Below are 25,811 nucleotides of genomic sequence, written 5' to 3'. Positions count from 1 at the left end.
GGAATCGACGGAGCGCATGTATGTCAATTACAAATCTTTATGGGTATAAATTTCATAAGCTTTTGATGTGAAAGGTGCATTGACATTTCCAAAGTTGTGCTTTAGATTTTCAATTGCGGAACTTTGTGGGTTTAATGCTGTTATAAACATTTGACGACAAAGGGGCACTGACTTTTCTAAAGTCTTACATCGGAACGTACAACGAGACAAGCGAAATCAACACACTATCAGACAAGTTGACAAAGCACGCAGCGAGGTCCGATGAGCCGAAGCGTTGTGGTGGATCATTTGCGCCGTCATGTCACATAAAAAAATACCTACTTTTTTTTTTCACCTACGCCAAAAGAACCATGTTAAGACACTAAAGCCAGCCAAGGTAACTAGGTTCTTATTTATTTTTTCTGCTTTGACTTTTATTCGCGTGGACACATTGAGCCTCTTCCATTTTTTTTTGTTCTCGTTACCCTACCTGCGAGCTGCCAGAGCCAGCCAGAGCGCTTATGTTTTTCTCGTGTTGCCCCGACCACCGCGCGGCGCACTTCGGTGCGCGTTCGGTTTGCTATGGCCAAGTGGATTTTCACCTAGCAGAGTTTTGGACGCTTAGTGGCTAGCAGACGAGAAAAATAAACAATGGTCGGTCGCCACCATCACTGCGGGGACTCGACGGATTGCACAGCATTCGCTTGAGCGCAGCCTCTCCGTTAAGTCTTGTCTCGCCGGTGTAGGATATCGAGCAGTATGCGTATGGTTTTCGGTAGACCAAGCGTCACACATTTTCTTCGATATTCCTTCGGCAGCCACATTAGGTGCCCAAAGTAGGCATTCGATTGCAGCCAACATACTTTCCTTTGCGTTTCTTCATTTCGGTGCCCCCGCCCCACAAGAGGAAAAAAAATACATTGTTGCGGTGAAGCGGATTGTCGCAAGGTTAAAGTTCGATTTTGTTACTTCTTTTGCGGAAGGTAATGGGCCACGGGACGCTTCAGTTGCCGGATACTCTTATATTATTCCGATACCAATTATTTGGACACGCCAGGCGCATTCCTGCCGTCGCCCTCATGTTTCATATAAAGTCCAAGGGCGATAACATCGCGACCGAGCGCCGCATGCTGTATGTACAAGTGAAAGCGTAAGGGAGTGGGGTTGAATCAGTGAGCCGACGATGGTGACTCAGTCTTGAGTGCGCAAAGGAGAAAACCGGGGAGCAAGCGCGTCGCGCGCGATACATCGCGGGGAGTGGATGGAATGGGAGCGGGATCTAGGATTCTGTGAATCTGTGGTTGCGCAACATGTTTATTTGCCTTGTTTGACGATAATATACAGTGACTTTTTCTTAGATACGTAAATTTATTGGAGACTTATATGTATATTTAAATACCCTGTTGCGAAGTTTTGTGTATACGTGCATTGAACTTTGTTTGCACTGACACTTTTTTGCCCTTTATCAAGCTGTATCTTCACATTTGTATATACCATTGTATCTTCGCATTTCTAATGCACGAGGGCGAACCAAATGAAAGTGAGCCTACCCACCCTGCGCAAAGCAGAGAGGCATATCTCATTTACAAAAGTGACATGCAGGTGTGAGGATAAAGGTTCTTTAATGCTCTCATACGCTGGGTTGAGCATGGTTACGTGACATAAATGACACTGCAAAAGTTTAATAGCGTGTTGCCGTGCAGTTTTCGACAGCTGAAGGTATTTCCCCAAAAGAAATTAGTAGCTATATGGCTGCCGTGTGCGTTGAACATTGCATTTCATTGTCCACTGTGAAGTGTTAGAGCAAACGGTTCAAAGAAGGACGTGAAAGTTGCAAAGACGATCCAAGACCGTGCCAAAGGCATCGTGCAATCACCCCCAACAAAATTACAAATGTTGATGAGCTGATCAGACAAGAACGGAGGATAAGCATCGATGAACTTGCATAGCGTGTGAACATCAATCACGGTTCGGTGCATGCCCTATTTCATGAAAAGCTCGGTTATCGGCTCTTGTGTGCGCAGTGGATGCCCAAGATTTTGAACCACCGCCAGAAGAGGGAGAAGCTTGGCGCTGCCTTGAATCATCTGATCCGGTATCACAATGAGGGTGATGACTTCTTGTCTGCAATTGTGAGCGGGGACGAACCATGGTGCCACTACTACGAGCCTTACACACGACGGCAATGCTTACAGCTAAACATTCGAATTCACCTCGCCCAAAAAAAGCAAAGGTCGTCATTTCCGCCGGAAAGGTGGTGACTTTTTTTTTCGGTCATCAGGGGCCATTTCATAAAATTTGCTAAATCTTGAGAGACTATCAATTGTTTCCGATACTTTGAAACGCCGGAACGGCTGCGTGTCGCAATCAAGAACAAACGCTGTAACATCCACCATACAGCTCAGACCTGTCACCTTGCGACTTCCACATTTTGGGGCAACCGAAAAAACAGCTCAAGGGAACCAGATTCGTGTAGGACGATGACGCGAAAGAGTCAGCTACAGACTTTTTGAAGCAGCAACCCAAGGAGTTTTATGAATGGGAATCACGCGACTCGTTAGTCAATGGGACAAACGTCTAAATGCTTATGGAGACTACTTTCAAATAAAGTACCCTGCTTGTCATGTATTCGCTTTGGCTCACTTTCATTTGACTCGCCCTCGTACATTTTGCAGAACTCCTGCTTTTTATATGTGCTCTCTGTTGAGACTATAATTTCGGTGCAATTACTCATGATACACAACCGGTGTCAGCTGCTACTGCGTAATACATTGGAATAAATGACAGCATCATTGAGATTTTTCACTGGCCGTTCTTGAACACGGTTCTTGAATGACAAACATATAAGACAAAGAACGACATTAACATATATGTCCTCAACTTGTTCATTTCACGGCCTTTACATTTTTCATGTCAACGGTATGCACTGCTTTGCTAGTTTCGAACTGATACAGTTTTAAAGTTTGCGTTATGCATTCTTTACTTATTAAATAGACAAAAAAACGTGGAAGCATTGATATCAATTATTTTGGGCAAAATTTTTGGCACATACAAGTATATTCTTTTATGAAAAAATACATATCTTGCTTGTTTTGACAGTGCATAGTGTTGAAGAATTCGTTTACAGCATCTTTTACAGTGGCAATGCAATTATTATTCCCGTATTTGATCCCTCGACAAATTGTTTAAGAGGAAGCTTTAGCTCGGGCCCAACTCCAACGCGGCCTATTCAAATACACGTACAACGCAGATACGCTTTTCCGAGATAACCCTTGGGTCGCTTTGAATGAAATTTGTTGCTTTTAAGAGATTGTTAGATTCTAGTGTCTGTTGGAAGCGGAATTTCGATTTAGGGCCTGAATTTTGTTTAAAATATTTCGAAAAATTTGGAAGTTCGAAAGAAATAGAAGCACAACGTTTACAATCTAATAGCTCTGTATCAAGAACATATACTGCGGTTCTGTAAACAGCAAAGCGGACAAATTTAGTATGTCAATTTGTACCTTACGTGAATTGGTTACGTCGTGTACACGGGTACTGGAAAAGCCGTATTTCTATAATACTAAATTTTTTTGAGATTCATGTATAACATATCAATTTTGTCCGCTGTTGATGTACTATTACATGAAAGTCACAGAATTATGATATCATTTTTCATTGTTGAGTTGCAGAGTTCGAAAGTAGATAGTTTGGTTTTATGAAAATGTGCGAATTTCGCCAATTTTTAATAAAGAATTAACAACGTAAATGAAAAATTCGAAATTAGGGCCGCTATTTTGTACACGTTCGAAACGCCGACGTTCAATTTCGCCTCACGCGATTGTCCAGGCTGCGCCAATATCGCGGCCTAGAGCAATCTAGTCCAATCGCATGAGGTGAAATCGAACATGGGCTTTTCGAACGTATATAAGATAGCAGCCTAGCAGTCAATAGAATTTAAGTTTTTCTTTCAAATGCAACATAGCTCTTTAAATTTTGTGCAGTGGTTGCCAAGAAAAATGAATTCCTCTTCTACATGTATTTAGATCGCAGCACACGAGCTAAAGCTTCCTCCTAAGGAGGAGGCCGAGTCGCAACTTGAGCCCCCCTACCCGAACAAAATTTCTGGCTATGCCACTGACGCTCACCCCCTCTGTATGTAATATGCTAGCCAGAAAGCTTCCAGAGAGCTGCCAAACCAAAATCACCCTCGCAGGATCTGGCAGCCCGTGGGTAACCAGAACCATCCAGCCAGAGAAAAACGAGCGTGCGGCGGAAATGTACCAAGAGGTGGGAAGAGCAATCTGAGGAAAACTAACTTCCAGCTGTGCACTCCACCAGCCTATGACTAGCCAGAAGTGCAAAGCTTAAGAGGCGCAATAACAACTTTTCTTTTGTTGCATTATTTTAAAATCTACTAGTTCTTCACTTTGTTTTTGGTTCAACAAACACTGAATTGACAAGGCTCTACTGTAACCTTCAATGGTAGTAGTGTAACTACTAAAACATGCTAGGAGGTAGTTTCATAAAATGATGACTTTACTGCTGTCAAACATACAGTCGCCAACTGATTTTCCGGACTCCAAAAATTCGAACATGCCCGATTATTCCGTCAGCTTGGCGGCACCGCCATTCTCCCCATAGACCATAATGTATAACAAGTGCCGCTTTTTCAGACACCTTGCAACCTCTCGTCTGATTTTTCGGACACTCCTTGAGCCAACTCGATCGAGAGCACCAAGCACCGACTGTGACCGGTGCATGGTTCGACTTGCTGAACGCCATTTTTGTTTTGAACAGAGCCTCCTTGCTACCCCACGAAGTGGCGCTACTGAAAATCCCCGCTCATCATCATCGTTTCTACTGGTTCGATAGAGTGGCTCTACAGCAGTTCCGGTTTCAGCTTAGTAAGCCATGTCAAGACAATCCAGCAGCTGATTTGTTTCTTCGCGCACGACGCTGCGAGCAGGCCCCGTTTTTCGTTTGTGCGACTGGTGTCGCACGGTGGTGTTTGCTTTGTGCGCTGTGTCAAGGTTTCGGTGATCCAACGCGGCATACGGAAACATCGCGTCAAGTGTCTAATGGCATCGACAGTGCCCGCGCAGACTGCGGTGGGGAATGCCGGCAAGCGGGTGCCGGGAGGCCTAAGATTTGTCGCCTTCCAATGTGCTCCCTACTGACGCGGAAAATGTTCTGCCGAGACCTGCGCAGTGGTTGCATTGCGATTCCGGACACCGTCTCATTTGACAGTTTCACAGGTGCTGACACTGCTGTACTGACATGCGCAGAACTCTACGACGGCGAGTTCATTCGTCAGGTTTCTGCTGCACCACCAGACGATGACTCCGAGTCGGAAAATGACGCACCATGCGCTACGCTGCCGTCACATGCGGAGCGTGTACAAGCAGTGACTGTGCTTTCAGCCGCCTATAGTGACCGTACAACCCTCACCGAGATTCAGGCTTATCTGATTGCGCGTAAACGGAACAGCGTGCAACGGCGCATTCACGATTTCTTCAAGCCTATTGAAGAGCCCGAATAAGTGCGTGGAAATAAAGGATTTCATTTTTTTTCTTAATCTGCTTTTTCGGACACCTGTTTGTTCGGACATTTCCGCAGTCCCCGTGAGGTCCGAATAAGTGGTCGGCGACTGTATTTCCGAAAGCCTTAATTCCATAAGACCAGCGATCAAGAAGCATGGCACACCTGTAACCGTGATGCAGTGCTGGTGGCATCATTGGGCTACACATTGGCAACACTTACCACAGCAAACAGGACTGAGCTGATGAACCAGAAGAGCATGCCACCATGGCCAAACAATTCAAAGTTCTTGTCCGGCACATAGAACTTGCGGTCTGGAAGCACCAACTCTAAAACACCCTGCAAGTAACGACATGACTACTTAGCAAAGCAATTTGGTCATTTTGTGGCAGTGAGAACAACACCCTAAATTTAAATTTGGGATATATGTTGTAGAACATGAATAGTACTAATGCATCACTGGAGCCATATAGTGTATTTTTGCAGCACAAAAAAGGAAAGATGGCTGGCAACTCTATCAGTATTCACATAAATCTGATGAGCCAAGGAGTAATAACAAGCATAAGCAACAATGCAATGGCAGGCACACAACATGTCCTTTCCTCACATTATTACACTGTTTTCTTAATCTATCATTCAGGCAATGGATTATATGACTTGCATACTGCTTGAAGCAAGAAACCGGTATCTCGTAAACCACTGCTCTTTGCAATTGAAAAAAATCTGTTCAATATCGTTTTGTGCAAGTTTTTAAAATCAGCAGTACACTATAGATAAGTTGATTGCTTGCTACAAATAGCACCTAACACCTAACACATTTTATCAATTGCAATAAAACGGTGGTTCATCAGAGACCTCTTTTCTGCTCTAAGCAGTAGGTTTGTCAGATGAGCTACTGCCTGAATGATAGATTAAGAGAGCACTGTAATAATGTCTGGAAAGGACACAGTGGTTGGCTAGCACTGCATTGTAACACACATGGATGCAAACCGTTTCTTGGTTTGCATCCATATGTGTTGTGATGCAGTTTGACATAATAGTTCTACAGAAACCCGCAAGGTGGAGATAAGTAATTAATAAAGAGAAAGTGAGACATCCACCAAAACGTAGTCAAGCGCTACAAAGGAAACCCCCCAATACAGGTTCATCAAAAAAAAAAAAAACTTTTTTTTTTCAAGAAAGCCGTGTGGGACAACCACGGTGTCCTTTCCTGACATTATTACAGTGCTCTCTTAATCTAGCATTCAGGCAATAGCTCATCTGACAAACCTTCTGCTTGCAGCAGGAAACAGGTATCTGATGAACCACCACATTAATGCAATTCATAAAACATGTTAGATGTTAGATGCTATTTGTTGCAAACAATCAACTTATCTATAGCGTACAAAACCAAGAACCTTGGTTTTGTTAAAACACGAAGATTAACAGCAATAACTTGTACCTCTGTATACAGCATTTGTGATGCCATATGTGCATTGTTAGCGTTCAGTAGAACCTCGTTGATACAATCTAGTTAGCATGATTTCCCGGCGTGAACACTTGCAATCGAGATAATGAAAAATGACCCAATACAATTATGCTTCTTTTTTGCTGGTTGATGTGTTTTCTAAAAATAAGATCTTTCACTGAAAGGAACCAATGTTCAGCAAATCACTGAACTGTGATCATATGATACGTTTTTGGCCGATAGATCCCATGTAAACAAGAAAAGGCACAAGGTGTATGCAATCAAAAACAATAGCCGACCACTGCAGCCGTTTCGCCGCAGTACTCACTCACTACCAGTGTTACATGAAAACGCCAACGTGCACTCAGTTTCCTGTTCCAGTACCAGCAAATCTCCTTGCGGGTTATGTTATCGTACACTGCATTCATGGCTATCACCAACCCCATCACGATGAGCATCTTCATTGATCTGTGTGACAGTGCGTGTGGCATAGTGCTGTTGTAAGCATACTGCATGCGTGTAATAGAGGATAGCTCAAATGTGCCACCATTCCTTGCTACCTCTTAGAGTGGGACCTGTCTGAGTGTACATCGCTTGCAGAAATGAAAGCAGTCGAGAGTCACCACATCATATGAGCATGCCATATGCTGCTCTCGTGCATCACTTACACAGCCAGGAATGGCATGTTAGCTTGCACAACATCCATTCCAGTTTACTTGTTACAGACCCCCACATGAGCATGAATAAAATTCGTTCAGCCCGGACACTGTAAGCCCACGCATCGCACAGCGATGAGATTGAACATCCATTCCAGTTGACTTGTTACAGACCCCCACATGAGCATGAATGAAAGTCGTTCAGCATGGACACTGTGAGCCCACGCATCACACAGCGATGAGATTTGCATGCCACTGCCGTAATTGTCCTGCCACAAAAACTACACCAAAGTACATATGCGGCATGTGATGGTCTTTCTTGTTAAGTCCAAACGGTACTGTAAAAATTCATTAAAGTCCGTTGGGGTTGGATTCATTTTGGCCCCTCATGGAACCCAATTATTTGGGAACCCCATGTCTTCAAACACAAACAAGGCGGCCAGACATTTCCAGTTCCGCAACATGTCCAAAGCCACTCAGTGAAAAGACCACGCATCACCCATACTTTCTTGTGGCATGCATATCAGACCAAAATCCCTTTCACTTTCTAGAAGCAGCGTGGCAATCCACTTAGCATGTAACGAATGGCTGCAGTTTGCACAGCGAACGAAACTGGGACACACACCTTGCTCATTTTTTCTCCATGGCATGTACTTCCCTTCAGATGCAATATTGTCACGTGGTAGTGACTGTGAAGAAAGCAGCCAAAGTGAGAAAGACGAAACTAGCGTATTATTGGGCAAACTTGTGCCCTCAAAAACAGGCTACACTCAAAGAACGACGACAGCGGCGAACACAGTCAGCGATCGGCGAAAATCTCATCAGCGGGTCAAGTGCATCGGCTTTTATACAGCAGTCATCAAATGTTCCAAACTAATCGTTGGGACCCGCGTGCCTTCCACAAAGTTCTACACCATTCGCGTCACACGATGAAATCAGATAACACAAGTTTCTGCGACAACAGACAGCAGATAGAAGCATCGATAACTTTCCAGGAACTTCGGATACATGCAGGAGCGTCCCGCGCTGTGCGATAACATTTGTTAGGCGGCAAAACATGGTCACCCGATAAAGATAAGTACATGTGTCGATCTATTGTTTCACAGCCTCTGCCAAAACATAGCCGTTTCGTTGGCATTGTACATTTATAATTGTGCAAGAAGTGACTGTGTCACATTAGGAGAAATGCACTTACAGGGGTGCAGTGTTCTATTATATTGAACATACCGATAAATGGGAGTTGGATATGTGCCTACGATGGCACTATACTTTTGCATGAAATTTCCAAGGGGATCTTAAGATCCCCATGAACATAGACAATGATTTGATACATTCGGGTTCGATACATCGCCCAAGGTTGACTGTAGTTGATAGTAAATTTAGTGGAGGTAAATAAAAACTTGACAAAAGAAAGGATCATATTCTGAGAATGGCTCCTAAAGAAGCCTCCTTCTCCCACCTGGGTGCCTGAGTAGAGCAGTGCCACAAAGGAGGTGACCAAGAGCACCCGCTGGATGCTGGTGCGGCTGTCCAAATGGCCTACGCAAAAACTGCAATGGTCAGTGCCCGTTTACACGAGCGCATGGATATGCACTCACCAAAGGCCAGCCCAAAGATGAGCACACTCATCTCAGTGGAGAGCAGGAAGAAGCGCACGACCACCCACAGTGCCTGCACATCAAATAAAACAGGTAGTACATCACACTTTCTAAGACAAACTAGTACATGGCTTGAACTGCTTACAACCTGTCAGGAGAAAGTTCCACAGCCCTTGGAGACTTCCCGGACTAGTTTGTAATCTAAAGTGGTCACAAAGAGGTGCTCAATCTATTTCACTTGAAGATACTGTCAATCCCCCGTTGGGATTATCAGTAGTGGCCCAGCAAGTTCAGGATTTGAAGCAATTCTTGAAGCATGAAAAAAGCAGTTTTAGAGTAAGGACAGCCAGACCAGCCTTTCTGGAGCAGAGATTGGCCTTTTTGGAACATTTGAAGCATTACTGCAGTAATTTTGTGTGGCTTGATATTACTGTGGAATAAGAAAATGCTGCTCGACAGTAAAAGAATACACAAGTCAGCAGCAGTCAATTAAGTGTGCCTTCCCACAGGCAATATACCGCACACGATATGTTGCAAACCAGCTTTCATATGGGCAGGTAAATAACCTGTATAAACAACTGTGATTTCCTGCTGTGAATAGTTGCCTTGACTCGCTGCAGTAGCTCAGTGGCTATGGTATGCGGCCACGAATTCAATCCCAGTCACGGTGGCCACATTTTGATGGGGGCAGAATGCAAGAATTTAGTCCAGAGTCTCCCACTAAGGCATGCCTAATCAAGTAGTAGTTTTGGCATGCAACATAATTTGATCTTAATAGCTGCAGCAGTTGCATATCTTGCAGGACGCAGCTTATCCTGTGCACAAAAGAGCATCATGGCATTAATGATCTCTTAATTCATAAATTCCGTGACAGCAAACATGTTCATTATTTATGACCATGCAATTGAGTCCCACAGGAATGAAACATCGAACTATGTATTTATGACACCTCTCGATAAGACTTCTTGTATACAAGAATCATCACCTGCATCAGGCAAAGGGTGCAATGTCACGCCCCACTAGTTTTTGTGTGCGTCATGATTGATTCTGCGGGCTACAAGCGCTCCTACTCGCCAATGATATGCGGAGCACACTTAGGACATCCCTAAAAGTTGCAGATTCAACACATGCACTCCAATTATAATGTGTAACAAAAAAGCTTGAATAAAATATGGCATATAAATGTGGAGTGGGATGGCGCCTCCTGACTCAAATTGCTGTGCTGTGTACAGGAGGCATGGCAGTCATGATTCTCGCCGCTTAATAAGCAAAGCAAAGCTCTCTTGTCTAGACGTACTCTAACACAATTGTTTTTCTGAACAATAAATCAAAATTAGGCATCCCCAGGTATGAAAATACACTAGTCATGGTTTATGAATTAAGAGATCATTAATGCCATGACGCTCTTTTGTGCACAGGATAAGCTGCGTCCTGCAAGATATGCAACTGCTGCAGCTATTAAGATCAAATTATGTTGCATGCTAAAACTACTACTTGATTAGGCATGCCTTAGTGGGGGACTCTGGACTAAATTCTTGCATTCTGCCCCCATCAATACTTTCAAGAAGAGAGCTGACCTTGTTTTGCCAACAGGGTGTCTACCAAGTTGACATTTCCAAATTCCCTGAGTTTTCCAGGTTTTCCACGAGCGCCTTTGCAAAATTCCCAGAGTGATGCAGAACTATGTTTTTTGTCAAGACAGGCTAAAACCATATTGCCCGATGCTGTCACTCTCTAGTAAGCACATGAAAAAATGTTTAAGAAAAGACAATCCAATTTGAATACTAAGGAGTAGCGTTCATTTTATTGAAAAAGAGAATAGAAGAGAGGGGTTAGTAAAATGCACAGCAAATAAGATGTCTTCGAAAAAAATTGCAAATCCAGCCGGACATTCCCAAATACGAATAAAAAGGAGATGCATAGAGAAGCAAATTTTTTTTAGTGTGAACTATTTCTATTAATTGATAGCAAGCTCAGAGGTATGAGGCCTGATCTTTGTCACAATTGAGATCCTCTCTCAACAGCTCGTAAGTCAACCTCAACTGTCCCGACATGCTCTCAGCTCGCGCACGACACTTCAATCTTGTTAGTAAACTTAAAAAACAGTAAAAAGTAAACAGTAAAAAATTCCCGGTTGTGTTTCACTGCTTTAAAGAGTTTATTTTGGTATGGATGAGGGACACCTGCATCTCGGCATCAGCCAACACTGTTTTTGAGCTCAAGCTCCATCAAAACGGCCACAGCGCGTATCCTTTCTCTTTCATTCCTCCATCCACAGGTCCTTTCTGTTCTTGCCCTCCTTCCGTCACTTGTTCGCCCCAAGGACAATTTGAAGCATCTTCTTGGTGAGGTGCACAGTCCACATCCAATTTTTCTAACTCCCTAGGGGCTGCGAAAACGTCCGAAAAATGGGTCAGTTGGAAAAAATAAAAGCATGTCATTTACTGCGCTTAAGGGCTCAAACCGCCACAGGCACATTTGTAAATGCTCTGAAGGCCTGTCGGTACACGTATTAGGCATATCGGTTCTCGTACTGTGACAGGAGATATCAGATGCACGCGTGTATAATTAAGGAATACATACTGTGTCCCCTAATAGCCCCTTCTCACGCTTTAGTATATACTTCACTGCAATACTTTTGCGTATGCTTCACCAAGTAACATTTCTGTAGAGAGACAAAGCTGACTTTCAGGAACCGGCATTATGCAACGCACCGTGCTTTCCCAGCTTCTAAGTCAATCGTGAGGACCACAAAGGCAGAGTCGGTGCCACTGCTGACAGCGGCAATTTTTTCAATAGAAAACACAGCACTGAACGGCAAAAAGCTTAGTAGCGAAAGTCGAAGCATCTAGGCCTAGCGTTGCAGCAGTGGAGGCTACGGCTGCCATTGGATCTGCGTGCGAGAGCGCGGGTTCGAGGCGGCGAGGCAATCAAAACAGCAGTGGTGGTGGCTTTGATTAATGACGTTTCGGACCTTTGGTCATGGCAAAAAGTCCGGCAAATCGGACAGCGAAGAGTTCTTGCATCCAAAATTTCAGGTACATTTTCAGAGACATTCTATGGGGTACGTGGTGGTGCTGCGAAGTCCGAATTATAAGGCATCCAGAAAGTCGGCTGTTGAATGGCAACTCCTCCAGACGATGACATGGCGTCAAAGACAATTCGTTGCGATTCCTCTCTCTTACTCAAGCCAGCACTACAGCGACTTTCGTTCCCTTTAAAAATAATTACAGCTAATTTTTCCTGATAGAAACACAAATTCCCTGAGCTTTCCCGGAGTATTTCCAGACAACTAAAAATTCCTGAGAATTCCCAGTTTTCCCGGTTGGTAGACACCCTGGCCAATTATTGAAACAAAAATAAAAGCAGCAAGAGATACCAAACTGCAGCACACTGTGTGCTAAAGACGAGCACGCAGCATAGATAGTTTGCTTCTGAATATCAGCGCTTCCTCTCAAAGTACCTTGCATGACTGCTGGCGAGGGTGTGATGTTAGAAAAAGGAGCTTCACTCAATGTTAGGTTGTCGCTCACCTTGTCGGCTATGCCACCAGCAGGAGCAGCTGCGTTGACTGTCATGGACACGACGCACCGGATGACACTCATCACAGCATTCAGAGACACCTGCAGTGCAGCACACGAGAAGCCCATTGCAAATTGAGTAGAACATTTTCAAATACAAATAAAAAAAGATGCATAAAGAAGCTAATATTTTCGAAAATGAGCTATGAGCTATTTCTACAACAGATAGCAAGTTCTTTGGTATTAGGCCCGAACTTTGTCACAAGTGAGATTTTTTCAGCAACTGGAAAGTCAACTTCAGCTGTCCTGACGTACTCTCAGCCTGTGCACAATGCCTCAATGTTGCATTTCACTGCATTAAAGAGTTTATTTTGGTTTGGATGAGGGTCACCTGTATCTTGGCGTAAGCCAACACTTTGCTTTTTGAGCTCAAGCTCCTTCAAAGAAGTGGCACAGTTCCTTCTCCGATCATTCCTCAATGCGACGGTCTTTTCTGTTCTCGCCCTCGCACCATTATACATTTGCCCCACAGAACATTTGAAGCGTCCTCTTGGTCAGTTGTACAGTCAACGTCTGATTTGTCGGACTACCTAGGGGCCGCAAAAACATCTGCAAAATTGGGCAGTCCGAAAAAAATGAATCCATATCTTTTACTGCCCTTAAAAGCTCAATATTGCCACAGGCACGTCTGAAAAAGCTCTGAAGGTCTGCTGGTACACTTATTAGGCATATCGGTGCTTGTACTTTGACAGGAGGCAGTGGGTGCACGCATGTATGATTAGGGAGGACGACTGTACTGTGACAATTGCCCCTTCCTACGCTTGCTAAGCTTCGCCACAATACTTCACGTATGCATCACCACGTAACATGGTTGTGCTGAGGTGAACCATATTCTCATATTCTCGTTCGGGCTCAAATGTGAGAGGGCATTACCGCTCAAGCATCATAGAGAGAAATCAGCTGAGACTAAACAATATGAAGACTGAGCAAATATATGCACTAGCATGCGCGAGAGAAAAGCTAATTTTCGAATACTCGATGTGTGCTACAGTGTAGTCCAGCCTTAGTTCTGTTGTTCTAAGCGCAAGAAAACATCTCGGTTCCAGCATTCACATCTTGAACTTGGCACAGGAAGAAGCACAGTGCCTACAACGCTCCAGCATGGAGCACTTATGAAGCTAAATTTGACACGTAACAATCACTGTGTGTTTGTTTTGGAGCAAGACAAGCTAAACAACTATGTAAACTGATTTACAACAGCGGGAATCAGTTCACGCGTTTATGCAATTGACGCTCTATCGTATGTTTTTAGGAATGCCACTGTTGGTTATTTTTTATTTATTTTTCTTGTTTTTGGATTTACGTCTTAGTTTGTTTAACAGAAATTTGCAAAACCGACACGAACCGCAACGATCCACTTCAGCCGCCAGGTTGCTTCCTTCGGCTTTGAAGGGAAGCAGTACAATTTGATGCCAATATCCCCTTCACAGTTGTGACAATCAGCACAGCAGTATCTGCGCTTGTTCTTTTTGTTCACACTTCTCACAAAGGAGCTGCCAAGAGGCCACGGCAGATCCACTGGAAAATTGGAAAAGCAGGCTTTCAGGCAGGCCTGAGTGCACCACAGACAATGGTGAAATGACGGTGAGGGCCTAGCCCCAGGTGCTCACCGCCACTGCTAGCTGCCGCGACATGCGCAGGGAAACATCATTGCAGGGTGCCCATACATGGACCCGGGGCACCCAATGGTGGCAACGCTGGCTCGAAAAGACCTTGCCATCACCAGCGCCACGGCACTGGGACTAGACATTCAGCACCAAATTTTAACAACCTGGCCAGTAAAGAACGGACGACCAAAGTGCGTCTTGGCTAACAAATGGACCAGATCTGCAGGGACGTGACTCACCGCTTGCCTGATACCACTTGCTCTGCCTGACCGACTGATACCACTTGCTCTGCAAACAGGGCTACACGACGATCCCATTCCACGCAACATGCACCTGACATACCATGCAAGACGAAGACGTGCCAGGGCGACAGCCCTGCTACAAAGGCAGGGTCACCCGGACATGTATTTCGGGGACGCAAGTCTATAGCCCCTCACAACAACACGGACCCCCGCTTTCGTGGCGGTAGCGACAGATAGGGCACGCATGGTCATGGCTATGCCCTTGCACACCTCGTCCAGCGCAACAGTAGAGGCTGATGCCACTGCCCTAGCCGTAAGAGGCACTGAAGCGAACGGCCGATCGGTTCGCGTACCAATGGACTCTCAGGACGCAGGCCAGCTATACCTACGGCTATTTCGCCGGCCACCATCATGCGCATTATGGGACCATGACTAACACAAGACCATGGGATCACCTGGTGTGCCCAGCACATGCCGGAATGGACTCTGCCAAAACGAACCCCCCCCCCCCCCTTTCACACACACACCTGGCAAGCCAAGAGAAATACTGGAGATGCAAAGACTCGGCCGACAAACAAAAGCTCCTCCCCATCCCAAGCTCAACAGGGTGCAGGCAAGGAACTGACGATTAACTACAAATGAACTACAGATGAACACCTTACCTAACTTGCACAGGCTACACAAGATGTACCTCAACAGACACGAAGACAACTGTCACTGGTGTGAAGATACACTAACACTTGTGGGGATGCACAACTCTCACTCGTCCCCTGATATGTTGTTTTCCCGCATAGCTCTCGTCTCCTGTGATCCGGCTTCGTCGCATAGCTTGATAACCGTGGCAGTCGGTGTGGATGAAGTGCAGTACGAGTTTGCGCTGCTAACGCCACCTAATGGTGAGGTTACTTGGGCAAGGAAAGAAGGCGCTTCCTCTTTGGTTCGAGGTTGGCAAGTGGCGCGGACGTTCCACGTGTGCGCCGATCCATGCTTCTGCAAGACTGTCTCGCGAGGTCTTGTTCAAAAGTACCACCGTTTGCGTGACCGCGTATGCGCGAATGACCAGACATTGGTGTCCAGCATGGGGCGAACATATTCGCTCGCTATCTGGTCGCGGTGAGTCGGACTTCCTAGATTTTTCGCGTGCCCATCAGCATGTTTTGTGGATAGCAACTCGGCTAGCAGGCATTAGTCTATGAAAGGTGCAATAAATGCACTTGTGATTGTTCGCACTACTGTGTTGTCGTTCCTTTGTCCCAAGAACATGGATAAGGATCCCACATCTGGCTGCCCAATGTGGACCTCTTGGGGCATCAGACGATAGTTTTAACAGTTTTGCTTCATTTGAGACGTTTGTTTGAACTGAAGCGTAGGGCTAGCGTGGATTTTGATCGCTAGTGTTCGCGGCGTGCTTTCTTGAGCGAGGCGGTGGTTGCTGTAGTGTGTTTGAACTTTTCAATGTGCAAAGCCTCTTCCATACCGGCAACCTGCCGAGATAAAAAATCGGAGACTTTTTGTTTGCGCCAACGGGGTGGGGGGGTTGCATTCCCTGTTTCAACTTCCGCTGGGACCGGGGGGGGGGGGGGGAGGTCGTTTAAACATTCAAGCAGTGTTCGTTGCGTCCTTTTGCAGGAACCTTGACGTAGCAGACTTTGCTTACTTCCAAAATTTGTCGGAGTAGCTTTGCTCAAAACATGGTCCAGACTGATGGCCCTTCACTAGCAGTTGTTGGAGGGTTGTGCTGCACATTGATGAGCGAAATTCAGTCCTAGTTTTTCGTGCCATGCTAGATATCACTGCGTTGCTATGCAGTATCCCAAGTAAATCCGGCATCACCTTAGTGACTAGGTGAAACCTGTTTTCCGTCACTGTTTTTCATTTTTCCAACCACTGCAAGTCCCACCTTTGTTCATGCAGAATGTCCTCTGGAAGACTGTATGCCTGTAGTGTGGCAAACTCAGCTTCGAGAGCAGCTAAAGCGTCTTCAGCAGATTCATTGGAATCTCGGGGCAGCAGCTGAGGGAAACTGTGAATAAAGAAACGAAACTCAAGAGCGATGCCTGTGAAATAAATTTCAGGTTGGCCACCTCCGCATTCTTCCGAGTTGCGTCCACATACATAACGCTTCGCCTAGCCGCATTTCGGAAACATTTTCTGTAGAAGAGGCCCAACGTGGTCGCTGACACTAAGGGGTAGGTTGTGTTGGATGAGGAATCCCATAAATAGGCACTGCACAAGTATGACACTGTCTTCACAGTTGTTAAGGAGAAAGTTCACTATGTTGTCTTGTTGATCAGCGGTGCGAACATAGCTTTGATGCTTCACTGTGGAAACATGCAGTTTTAAGTCACCTTTGTCACCGTGACACATGCTGACGCTGCATCCACACGTTGTACAAAATGCAAAATGTCTTCCTTTTCATGATGTCAAAAAGCACAGAAATTCAGAAGTATAAGACTGCAAAAACTGATGCAAATACTTTTTCTAGGGCTTTGATATCGCCATGGCATCAAGCACATGACGATTCTAACTTTACACGGTACACCACACACACATGGCCTAGCCAACACTAATCAAACACACAAGCAGCAGCAACAAGATGCACCATAGAAGAAGGCATGCACGAAATGCAAGAGCTACATTGGCTCTGGCTTTGGTCGGCTTACTAGGCACCGTAGTCGACTACTTAGTCGATGATACCGATGGTGCTGGTGCAGCCGTTGTTGGCGATGCGGACGATTACGATGTCGCTGTAGATTCCGCGGTGCCGGTTTAACAAAAATCATTATTGCGCGAACAGAGACCACTTTTCGTGAGGTGTAAGACAGTGATTGTACAATCGGAAAGCTCAGTCAGAAATCGGGAGTCTCCCGGGCGAATCGGGAGGGTTGGCAGGAACACTTTTCGCAAGTGTAACGACATTCGTCGGTAGGAGAGCCACGTGGTCTGCATCTTGGGCGAGCGAGGCCTAGCACCTGCGGAGCATTGGCACGCCTGAAGCGGGTGAGTATGGAAGCCTTGTGGGTGGTCCTAATTTCTTATGTAAATAGCTTCTTCTATTTCTTTAACTTTGATGAAGTCGCGGCTCTGGGAGCATGGTGGCCGCGGGCCCCGCGTGCCGCTACGGGCTGACTGGTATTGCAGCCTGGCACCGGACACTCCGACACAGTCTGGGATGGTGGGCGCCGTCAACTAGATTGTTGTGTGCACTGAGGGGGTAGGACCACCTAACAGAGCTGACATGTCCTCGCAGCTGCCTGTATTGCGCCCATTTTAGGTGTTGTTTTTTGGATGCCGGTTGTCAGGGTAGCAACGCTTTAGGCCTAAGGCTTTAGAAGCTGCCTGTCGCATATGGAGAGAGACAACCTGGTGGACCGTGGCATTGAGGTGTTGCACTTTGCCTCCCTCATTCTAGTTAGCCTCGCACGAATTTAAATAACTCGTTCGACTCAAGGAAGTGAGCTTCGTTCACGTGAACTTAGGATTTGAGTAGCCGCCCAATCTTTTGCTCACCGAATCGACCATCATACCATGTGGCCGATGTGCATGCAGAATTCCACTCACTTACACAACTTTTGTTTTTGGTGTCAACAGTGCAAAATGTAGACGAGACACGAGATGAGAAGACGACACCCACAAGTGCTGACTTTAAACAACGTTTATTTGAAAGAAACACGGCTTCTTATACCATTGCCCACACGTGTTGCAGTCACGTGATTGCACATCATGTGAAACACGCAGTTTTTCTTATTATTTTCTTTCACTCAAGATAGCGGTTGTAGGTGCAAAAGCTCAAGTTATTTTTTTGTTAATAACAAGCATGGGATGCTAACGCATTGGTTACAAAGTCTGGCATTCTTGGCTGCCTCAATTATCTCACAAACCAGCTTGTCATTGTGTTCTTTCAGCACTTCACAGCATCTGAAATTTGCGGCACAAGCTTTAGAGGGGCAATCCCTGACATGGATACCTAGATTCCTGTTAACCTGCTCGACGCTAAGCTTATGTTTCCTTAGTCTTTCGTTTGTGCATCTTGAAGTTTGTCCTATATACTTTTTTCCACATTTCAAAGGTATTGAATACACCATGGCTTCTGTGCAATCCACAAAACAGCTCTGGTGATTTATCGTGCACCCTTGCTGCTTTATCGGCTCTTCTGCATTGACGCGTCAGCAGAGGCTTTTCAGTTTTTCCGGGGCAGTAAGCACTACATTAACTCCAGCCTTGCACCCAATCTCTTTTAAGCGGTGAGACAAAATTGTGCACATATGTCAGAGCCATGGTCCTTCGCTTTCCATTCATTTTTGGCTTCTTGCCACCTTGCTCGCCATGGACACGCTCGAGTTTTCGGTTCTTGCTCATTTCTTCCGCAACAGACGCAAGAAGATGCGACGGGTAACAAGCCCTAGTAAGACGGTCAACCGCCAACGAAAACTTTGTTCCAACACGTGGATGCACGATTTTTTAAGCGCATTTATTAGACAAAGGTTTGCAATGGCTCTCTTCAGCAGTTTTGAATGCGCTGTTTGGAATGGCAGTGACGCCTTGTCGCCTCTGGGTACATAGGCCCAGCAGACCTTCCCCCTGTAGAGCTCGAGTCTAAAATCAAGGAATCTCAAAGATCCTTGCGTGGGGACCTTGTGGGTAACAGCAAGCGGCTGAAGCGCATGACTAAAGCATGTTACTGCCTCCGAAACTGCGTCATCTGAATTTGCACCAAAGCTATCACACAGAAATAAATAATCGTCAACATAACGAAAGACTTTCCGGACACTTGTTCTGGTTAGGGCATTCTGAAGTAATCTACCTTTCTGGGCAAGATACAAATCACTAAGTGCTGGCGCAATACAAGACCCTATACAGACACCGGGTTTCTGGAGGTACATGTTCCCCTCCCACATAAAGAGTTGACTTCAAATATACAGAAAGGAGTTCCAGGAACCCGCCAGTCGAAACCCCGCAGGCATTTTGAAAAGCGACAGCACCGTGTGCATCTAATCATTTTTCCACGCACTCCGATATCTCATCTTGGGGGATCGAATAATATAAATCTTTAAAGCCTAGAGAGCATGCTGCAAAGTCAGTGCTAGAATTGTCTTTTAAAAACCTTATTACATCGTCTGAGGATTTCACCTGGAAAGGATCATCAACAGTTAGTAGATTTAATTTTTCCTGCAAAAACGGGCCATTGTTTTCTGCCATGTGCCCTTCTCAGATACTATAACCTAGAGGGGCCACTCAGGTTTATGCGTTTTTACAGTGAAAAACATGTCAAGGTATTATCTTTTGCCAGTTTCGATGCTACACACAAGGTGGTCGAGCTTGAGGTTTCTGCATAGCTTCTTTGCAGCTGACTTTGCTTTTTGCAGAACAGACTTTTCATGACTGATAAAAACAGAACTTATGGCCTATAACGCCTTATATTGGCAGACGTCTTTTGGCATCGCAGTGAAGCCCCCCCTCCTTGTCAGAAGTAAGCAACGAGAGGGAATGTTCTTTCAAATATGTCAAGACTTGTCGCACAGGTAGGATCTTTGTGTGCATTTTGCAGCGGGCGACCACGTCAACTCTGTCAGACACGCACCTGGCACTTTCAGACTCTGGCCCTGCACGTGTGACTCGTCGCACCATTGCCAGTAGTTCCGGTGTAGAAGTCCTCGGTGTAGAAGTCCTTGGCTCAACGGCGAATTTCGGTCCATGACGTAGAACCTCCAGGATCAAGTGAGGCAGAGCCTCGACTCCGCTAGTATGGACACTGCTTCCAGGTGTCCGTGTTTCTGCTGCTCTGCTTTTTAGGGTAGTGTCGGCGTGCAGCTTCGCCAAAGTGACGCTCCACAGAGCCTCGGTATACCTGTCGATGACGCGCAACGTGTCCCACCAATGCCGGGTGCTGCTGGAGACATGGAGGCGTAAGCAATCCCTGTAGACGGGCCTGGCGGTACCATTCAGATTTTAATATCTTAAAACATCTTCGCCCATGGCTATCAGAGGGTGAATGCCCTCCAAAGAGGGCATTCACTTCCGGCGGAAGAATCTTCATACGGGTGCAGAACGACATGGTTCTCGTTCGGCAGACAGCGTTGACAATGAAGACAATGAGGGCTGAGAAATAGAGAGTGAAACATTGAAAAGGGCCTGAGGTACTAGAAATGTATTCTATTCTAGGGAACTACTTTTGTGTTTGCCAAGTGCGTTGAGTGAACGCAGCACGAGTGGAGACACCCCTGGTTTGCTGACACCTGCACATCGTCTGTACTACTGCTGCCCCGGCAGTTCCTTCTTTTGTTGTCTTGCCTTGGCAGTTAGTGCTACACTGCTCTTGCCTTGCGCTTAATTTGGCCTTGCGATCTCATTGTTAAGCTGGCAGTTAGGCAGCTTTCATCCCCTGATGCTGCGCCTTTGCAGATATGCATATCATGCGCTTCCTGTAGAGTGGTTATAGCATCTTGAATAATTGGCACCGACGCGCCAGCCACCTGCTTACGCAGCACGAACATCTTCGAGTGCTTAGCATCAGCACTGTTTGCAGTGAAGAATACAGACTTTTCCACAGTCACTTCACCTAAGAGCGAGTCGAGGGAACATGAAGTAAAACATACTCCGTCTGCGTCATGAAGTTCATGTAGCATCCAGTGCTTCCCAGGCACTTCGATGTTCATCACCACAGTGAATAACGGCTGCACAGATTTCGTTGTCAACCATAGCACCCATAGGTTCGTCAACCTCTGTCGCTTCTGCAAGCTGCCCTCGTGCCTTTTTTCATGGTGGGACTTCGTCATCACCCTTCCTTTTTCTTTCGTTCCTCTTGGGAGTAGGCTGCTTGCTCAGATAAGCTGGTAGATTTGGCAAAATTTTGGGGACAGAGTCTGGACGAAGCGTAGGTGTACCGCGTGGGATGCGAACTTCCTCACCATTTATACGGTGCACATAGTCGCTAACAATGAAGCGCTGCTCAAAATGCAGTTCACATACTGCAGTCTGTGGTTAGTGGCTTGTTGGCTTTATGTAGTTTTCTCTCCCACGTGCACCTCCGTTCTGGGCCTGCAAGTGCCTTGAATAGCGATGGCTTTTTCGCACTGTTAGCAGCACCACCGCTTTGGGTGCCACTTCTGGTGACACGCGCCGCAAGGCGTGGCCCCCTCCGCTCATTGCAGTGAATTGCTTCTAGTTCACAGTACTGTGGTGATGGCATAATATGTTGCCACAGCATCCCACTTGTTGCCAGATGTTGATAGAGGGAAAGGGCCAAGTAACCCCACGCCAACGCAAAAGAACGGCTCCAAAGGAATGTCGAGCGGTTGAAGGCACACGGTAGAGTGCTTCAATGGTGTTTTTCGGCGCTGGCTGTTGGTAAGTCGTGAACTTGGAGAACATCTGACCGGAGGTGCTTAGGAATGATGAGGAGTACGGCAGGACCGTTGGGGTGTACATTGTGGCGGTATAATAGACCATCCCGAAGAACAAACAGGTGAAAAGACAAATCAGAAGGCGAAGGTTCTAAGCCATCAATGATGGCGCGCAAGGTGGCATCACGGCATTGCTCGTCAGCAACATGTAGCAGCTGAGAATTAGAAAACGCAAGCATCGGCATTGGGGTCAGGGTCGGCGGGTGGTTCGTCCACTTGATAGCGTGATAAACAGTCTGCGTCTTCATGTAATCGGCCAGACGTGTAAGCTACTGCATAGGAATGTTCTTGCAGCCACAAAGCCCAGCGACAAAGCCGGCCGGTAAGATCCTTGAGTGAGGAAAGCCAGCAGAGCGCTTCGTGGTCTGTGGTTACAGAGAAGTGCATGTGGAATTTGGAAACCGCCCAGACGAGAGCCAGGCATTTGCGATCTGCAATCGAATTGTTGCGCTCCGCTGTTGTGAGGAGGCGGCGAGCGTAGGCGATAACACGATCTTGACCCTGTTGGCGCTGGGCTAAGACAGCTCCAATACCGTGACCACTGGCATCGGTGCGCATCTCTGTAGGAGAGGACAGGTCAAAGTGGGCCAGTTTAGGTGGCGTGGGGGGAATTTTGGTGAGGTAGGCAAATGTGGCAGTTTGATTGGGGCCCCACGTAAATGGCACGTCCTTCAAAAGATCAGTAAGTGTTTGGGCAATCGCTGCAAAGTTTTTATCGAAGGGTAGGAAGTAGGAGCAGAGTCCTACAAAACTTCGAACGTCTTTGACAGACTGAGGTACAGGAAACGACGTGACAGCACGACTTTTCTCCAGGTTTGGTTGAATACATGAAGCATCAACGAGGTGGCCCAGCACTGTAATCTGCCGACGACCGAAGTGACACTTCGATGAATTTAGTTGAGCCCAGCCTCGCAAAAGACTTGAACAGCTGATAAGCGCTCAAGGTGTCTCAAATGTAGGTGAAAATACGAGAACGTCATCTAGGTAGCAGAGGCATGTTGACTAATTTAACCCTTGAAGCAAAGAGTCCAACATACGTTCGAACGTTGCTGGCGCGTTGCATAGACCGAATGGCATAACTTTGAATTGGTATAGACCATCAGGGGTCACGAACATGGTCTTCTCTTGATCCTTTTCATCCACAGAAATTTACCAGTAATCAGACCGAAGGTCTATTGATGAAAAGTAGTTGGCACCGTGGAGACAATCGAGGGTGACGTCAATGCGAGGCAAGAGGTAGACGTCGTTCTTGGTTATGTGGTTTAGATGACGATAATCTACGCAGAAACGGCATGTGCCATCTTCTTTTTTAACAGGCAACACGGGCGACGCCCAAAGGCTCGACAAAGGTTCAACAATGCCTTCGGCAAGCATCTTGTTCACTTCATCTTGAATAACCTTATGCTCTGAAGAAGAAACTAGATATGGCCGACGATGAATAGGACTGGCATCACCAGTATTTATGTGACGCTTAACAATTGAAGTCTGGCCTAATTGGCAATTGTTGAGACCAAGGATGTCATTGTAGGAAACCAAAAGGCGACGCAGAGCTACTGATAGTTTAGGCAATAGGTCCGCAGCAATCATGGGACGAAATGTGGCGTCAGTACAAATGGCGTCCTGTATACATGCTGATGTCTACTGAAAACGTCGTGATCTGGTCATCTCCTATAGCATGCAGTGTTGCAACCGATATGTCTTGGGGCAGAACTCTTTGTCAGGCCAATATTGACAACAGGAAAGCATGTCCAGTTATTGGCGACGGTGACGACGGAGCGGGGCACAGTGATATCGTGCATCAAAAGGACATCAGGAAGAGGTGTGGCGACATAATCACCACAGGGCACAGGAAAAGATGATAGCAAATCCACAAAAGTCAAGGCTTCAGCCAGCAGGCGAACGAAGGCGACCGTAATTAAGTTGTTTGGCAGTTCTGCATGAATATGCGCAAGTAGAGGAAGTTCGAGGCAAAGAGTACCGGCAGAGCAGTTGATCAAAGCTGAATGCGCCGTAAGAAAGTCGAGTCCGAGGATTAGGTCATGGGGACAATTGGTCAGCACAGTAAAAACAACAGGAACGTAGCAATCGGCAATACTTATATGGGAAGTACACATTCCAGTGACGTCAACAGCGCTGCCATCAGCCACGCATACGGCACATGTAGTAGCAGGCATGAGAACCTTCCTCAGTCAACGACGGAGGTTACAACTCATTGTGGAGAACTGGGCTCCAGTATATATACACGCCATCAAAGGGACACCGTCGATGTGAACATCAAGTAAGCTCTGGTTTGTTGGGAGCGTCAATGGAGGATTTTGACATGACAAAAATAACGCAGCACTACCCCCAGGAGCTGCATGGTCTAGTTTTTCATCCGGGAGAGTCTATAATTAGTCGGCGCCGAATAGCGGTGTGGCTGGGGCGACAGGGACTGACGGCACTGAGGTGATGGCGAACGAGCAGGACGACTGTCCTTGACGGGTACATCAGAGGTAGGAGGCATATGGTGAGGGCGAGTAACGGCGCGGGCCGGCATATGGGTGAGGAGACGGGGAAAAGGAGCTCGAATACGGCAGCGTCCAGGAGGTAGGGTAGTGGCGAGCGACGTGGCCAATGCAGAGGCAACGGAAGCAAATGGGCTTGTCGTCTGGAGTTCTCCACTTGCTAGGGTTTCGGTATCTGGGAGGGGAATACAGATCGCTATGAGGCATAGATGTCGGCACCGGTCGGGCGTCTGGTTGGGAGACAGAGCAGGCAGCAGGAAAACCAAGGTTTGCAAATTCTTGCAGCACAACTGCCCGAATGAAAGAGATAGATTGGGCTGGTTGGTCAATGGTGGGGTCAAATGGGCATGGATGGAATGGCGCAGGACTTGTAGACTCAAGCTCTCGGCGAACAATACATGTAATGTGCTCATTTAAGGGTGGTGAAGCAGTAAGGTCGACGCAAGACGTCATCACAGCCATGTTAGGGAGCTGGCAGAACTGTGGAATGACGCGGCAGCTTTTGGCGAGCCCAAAGCAGCAGCATTCTTTGATAATGACGATGATGGTGGATGCATTGTTGAAGACCAACAAGTTGAACGCGTCGTCCATGATCCCTTTGAGTGTGTGGCCGACTTTGTCAACCTCGGCCATTTTCTCGTCAACTTTCCCGAAAGAGAGCGCACGTCTTGTACGTAGGAGACATACGGTTCAGTAGAAGACTGAACTTGGGTAGCAAGCTCTTTTCTAGCAGCCAGCTGCTGAGCAGTGGGAGTTCCAGAGGTCGCTGAACTTCTTGAAAGCATCCCAGCTAGAGCTCTCGTCCTTGTGTATCCGGAACCAGACACGAGGAGTTCTGCCCAAGCAGAATAGGACATTTGCTAGCAGAATGGTAGGATCCCAGCGGTTATTTCGGCTAACACGCTCATACAGGCTGAGCAAGTCCACATAGAAATTATCTTGGCCGGAGGATATGCCAGGATGGCAGAGATATGTAACCGTAACGTGCGTTGTTGTCGGGGTCACAGGAGTAGAAGCAGATGAGATGTCGTCACCAGGTGCCAAGGCAGAAAGCAGGATAGTGTGGCCACTGCGGAGCTCCGTGGCGAGGACAGCGAACGGCACCCTCCATCAAAATGTTAGGTAAGCGAAGGATTAAGAACTTGTGGGGATGCGCGACTTACACATCCCCTGATATGTTGTTTTCCTGCATAGCTCCCATCTCCTGTAATCTGGCTTCGCCGCGTGGCCTGGTGCCCGCGGCAGTTGGTGTGATTGAAGCGCATTGCAAGAGA

The 25,811-nt window shown here is 46.6% G+C and overlaps 1 protein-coding gene across 12 annotated transcripts in view; it reads right to left on the bottom strand.

Moving 5' to 3' along the window:
• The window catches only part of LOC142557859 (transmembrane protein adipocyte-associated 1 homolog), a 210,713-nt gene that overhangs the window by 104,177 nt on the left and 80,725 nt on the right, over positions 1-25,811 (bottom strand). For all 12 annotated transcript variants that reach the window (XM_075670074.1, XM_075670070.1, XM_075670072.1 and 9 more), the window contains 4 exons: positions 12,734-12,823; positions 9,201-9,273; positions 9,062-9,141; positions 5,722-5,838 (listed from right to left, as the gene is read on the bottom strand). In XM_075670074.1, coding sequence (XP_075526189.1) covers positions 5,722-5,838; positions 9,062-9,141; positions 9,201-9,273; positions 12,734-12,823 — 360 coding nt within the window. The remainder of the gene's footprint in view (positions 1-5,721; positions 5,839-9,061; positions 9,142-9,200; positions 9,274-12,733; positions 12,824-25,811) is intronic.

This window comes from Dermacentor variabilis, chromosome 9, assembly GCF_050947875.1.
Source record: "Dermacentor variabilis isolate Ectoservices chromosome 9, ASM5094787v1, whole genome shotgun sequence".
NCBI classification, from domain to species: domain Eukaryota; kingdom Metazoa; phylum Arthropoda; class Arachnida; order Ixodida; family Ixodidae; genus Dermacentor; species Dermacentor variabilis.
Note: the sequence above shows the minus strand (reverse complement) of the source record. Positions and strands in the feature narration are given on the sequence as shown.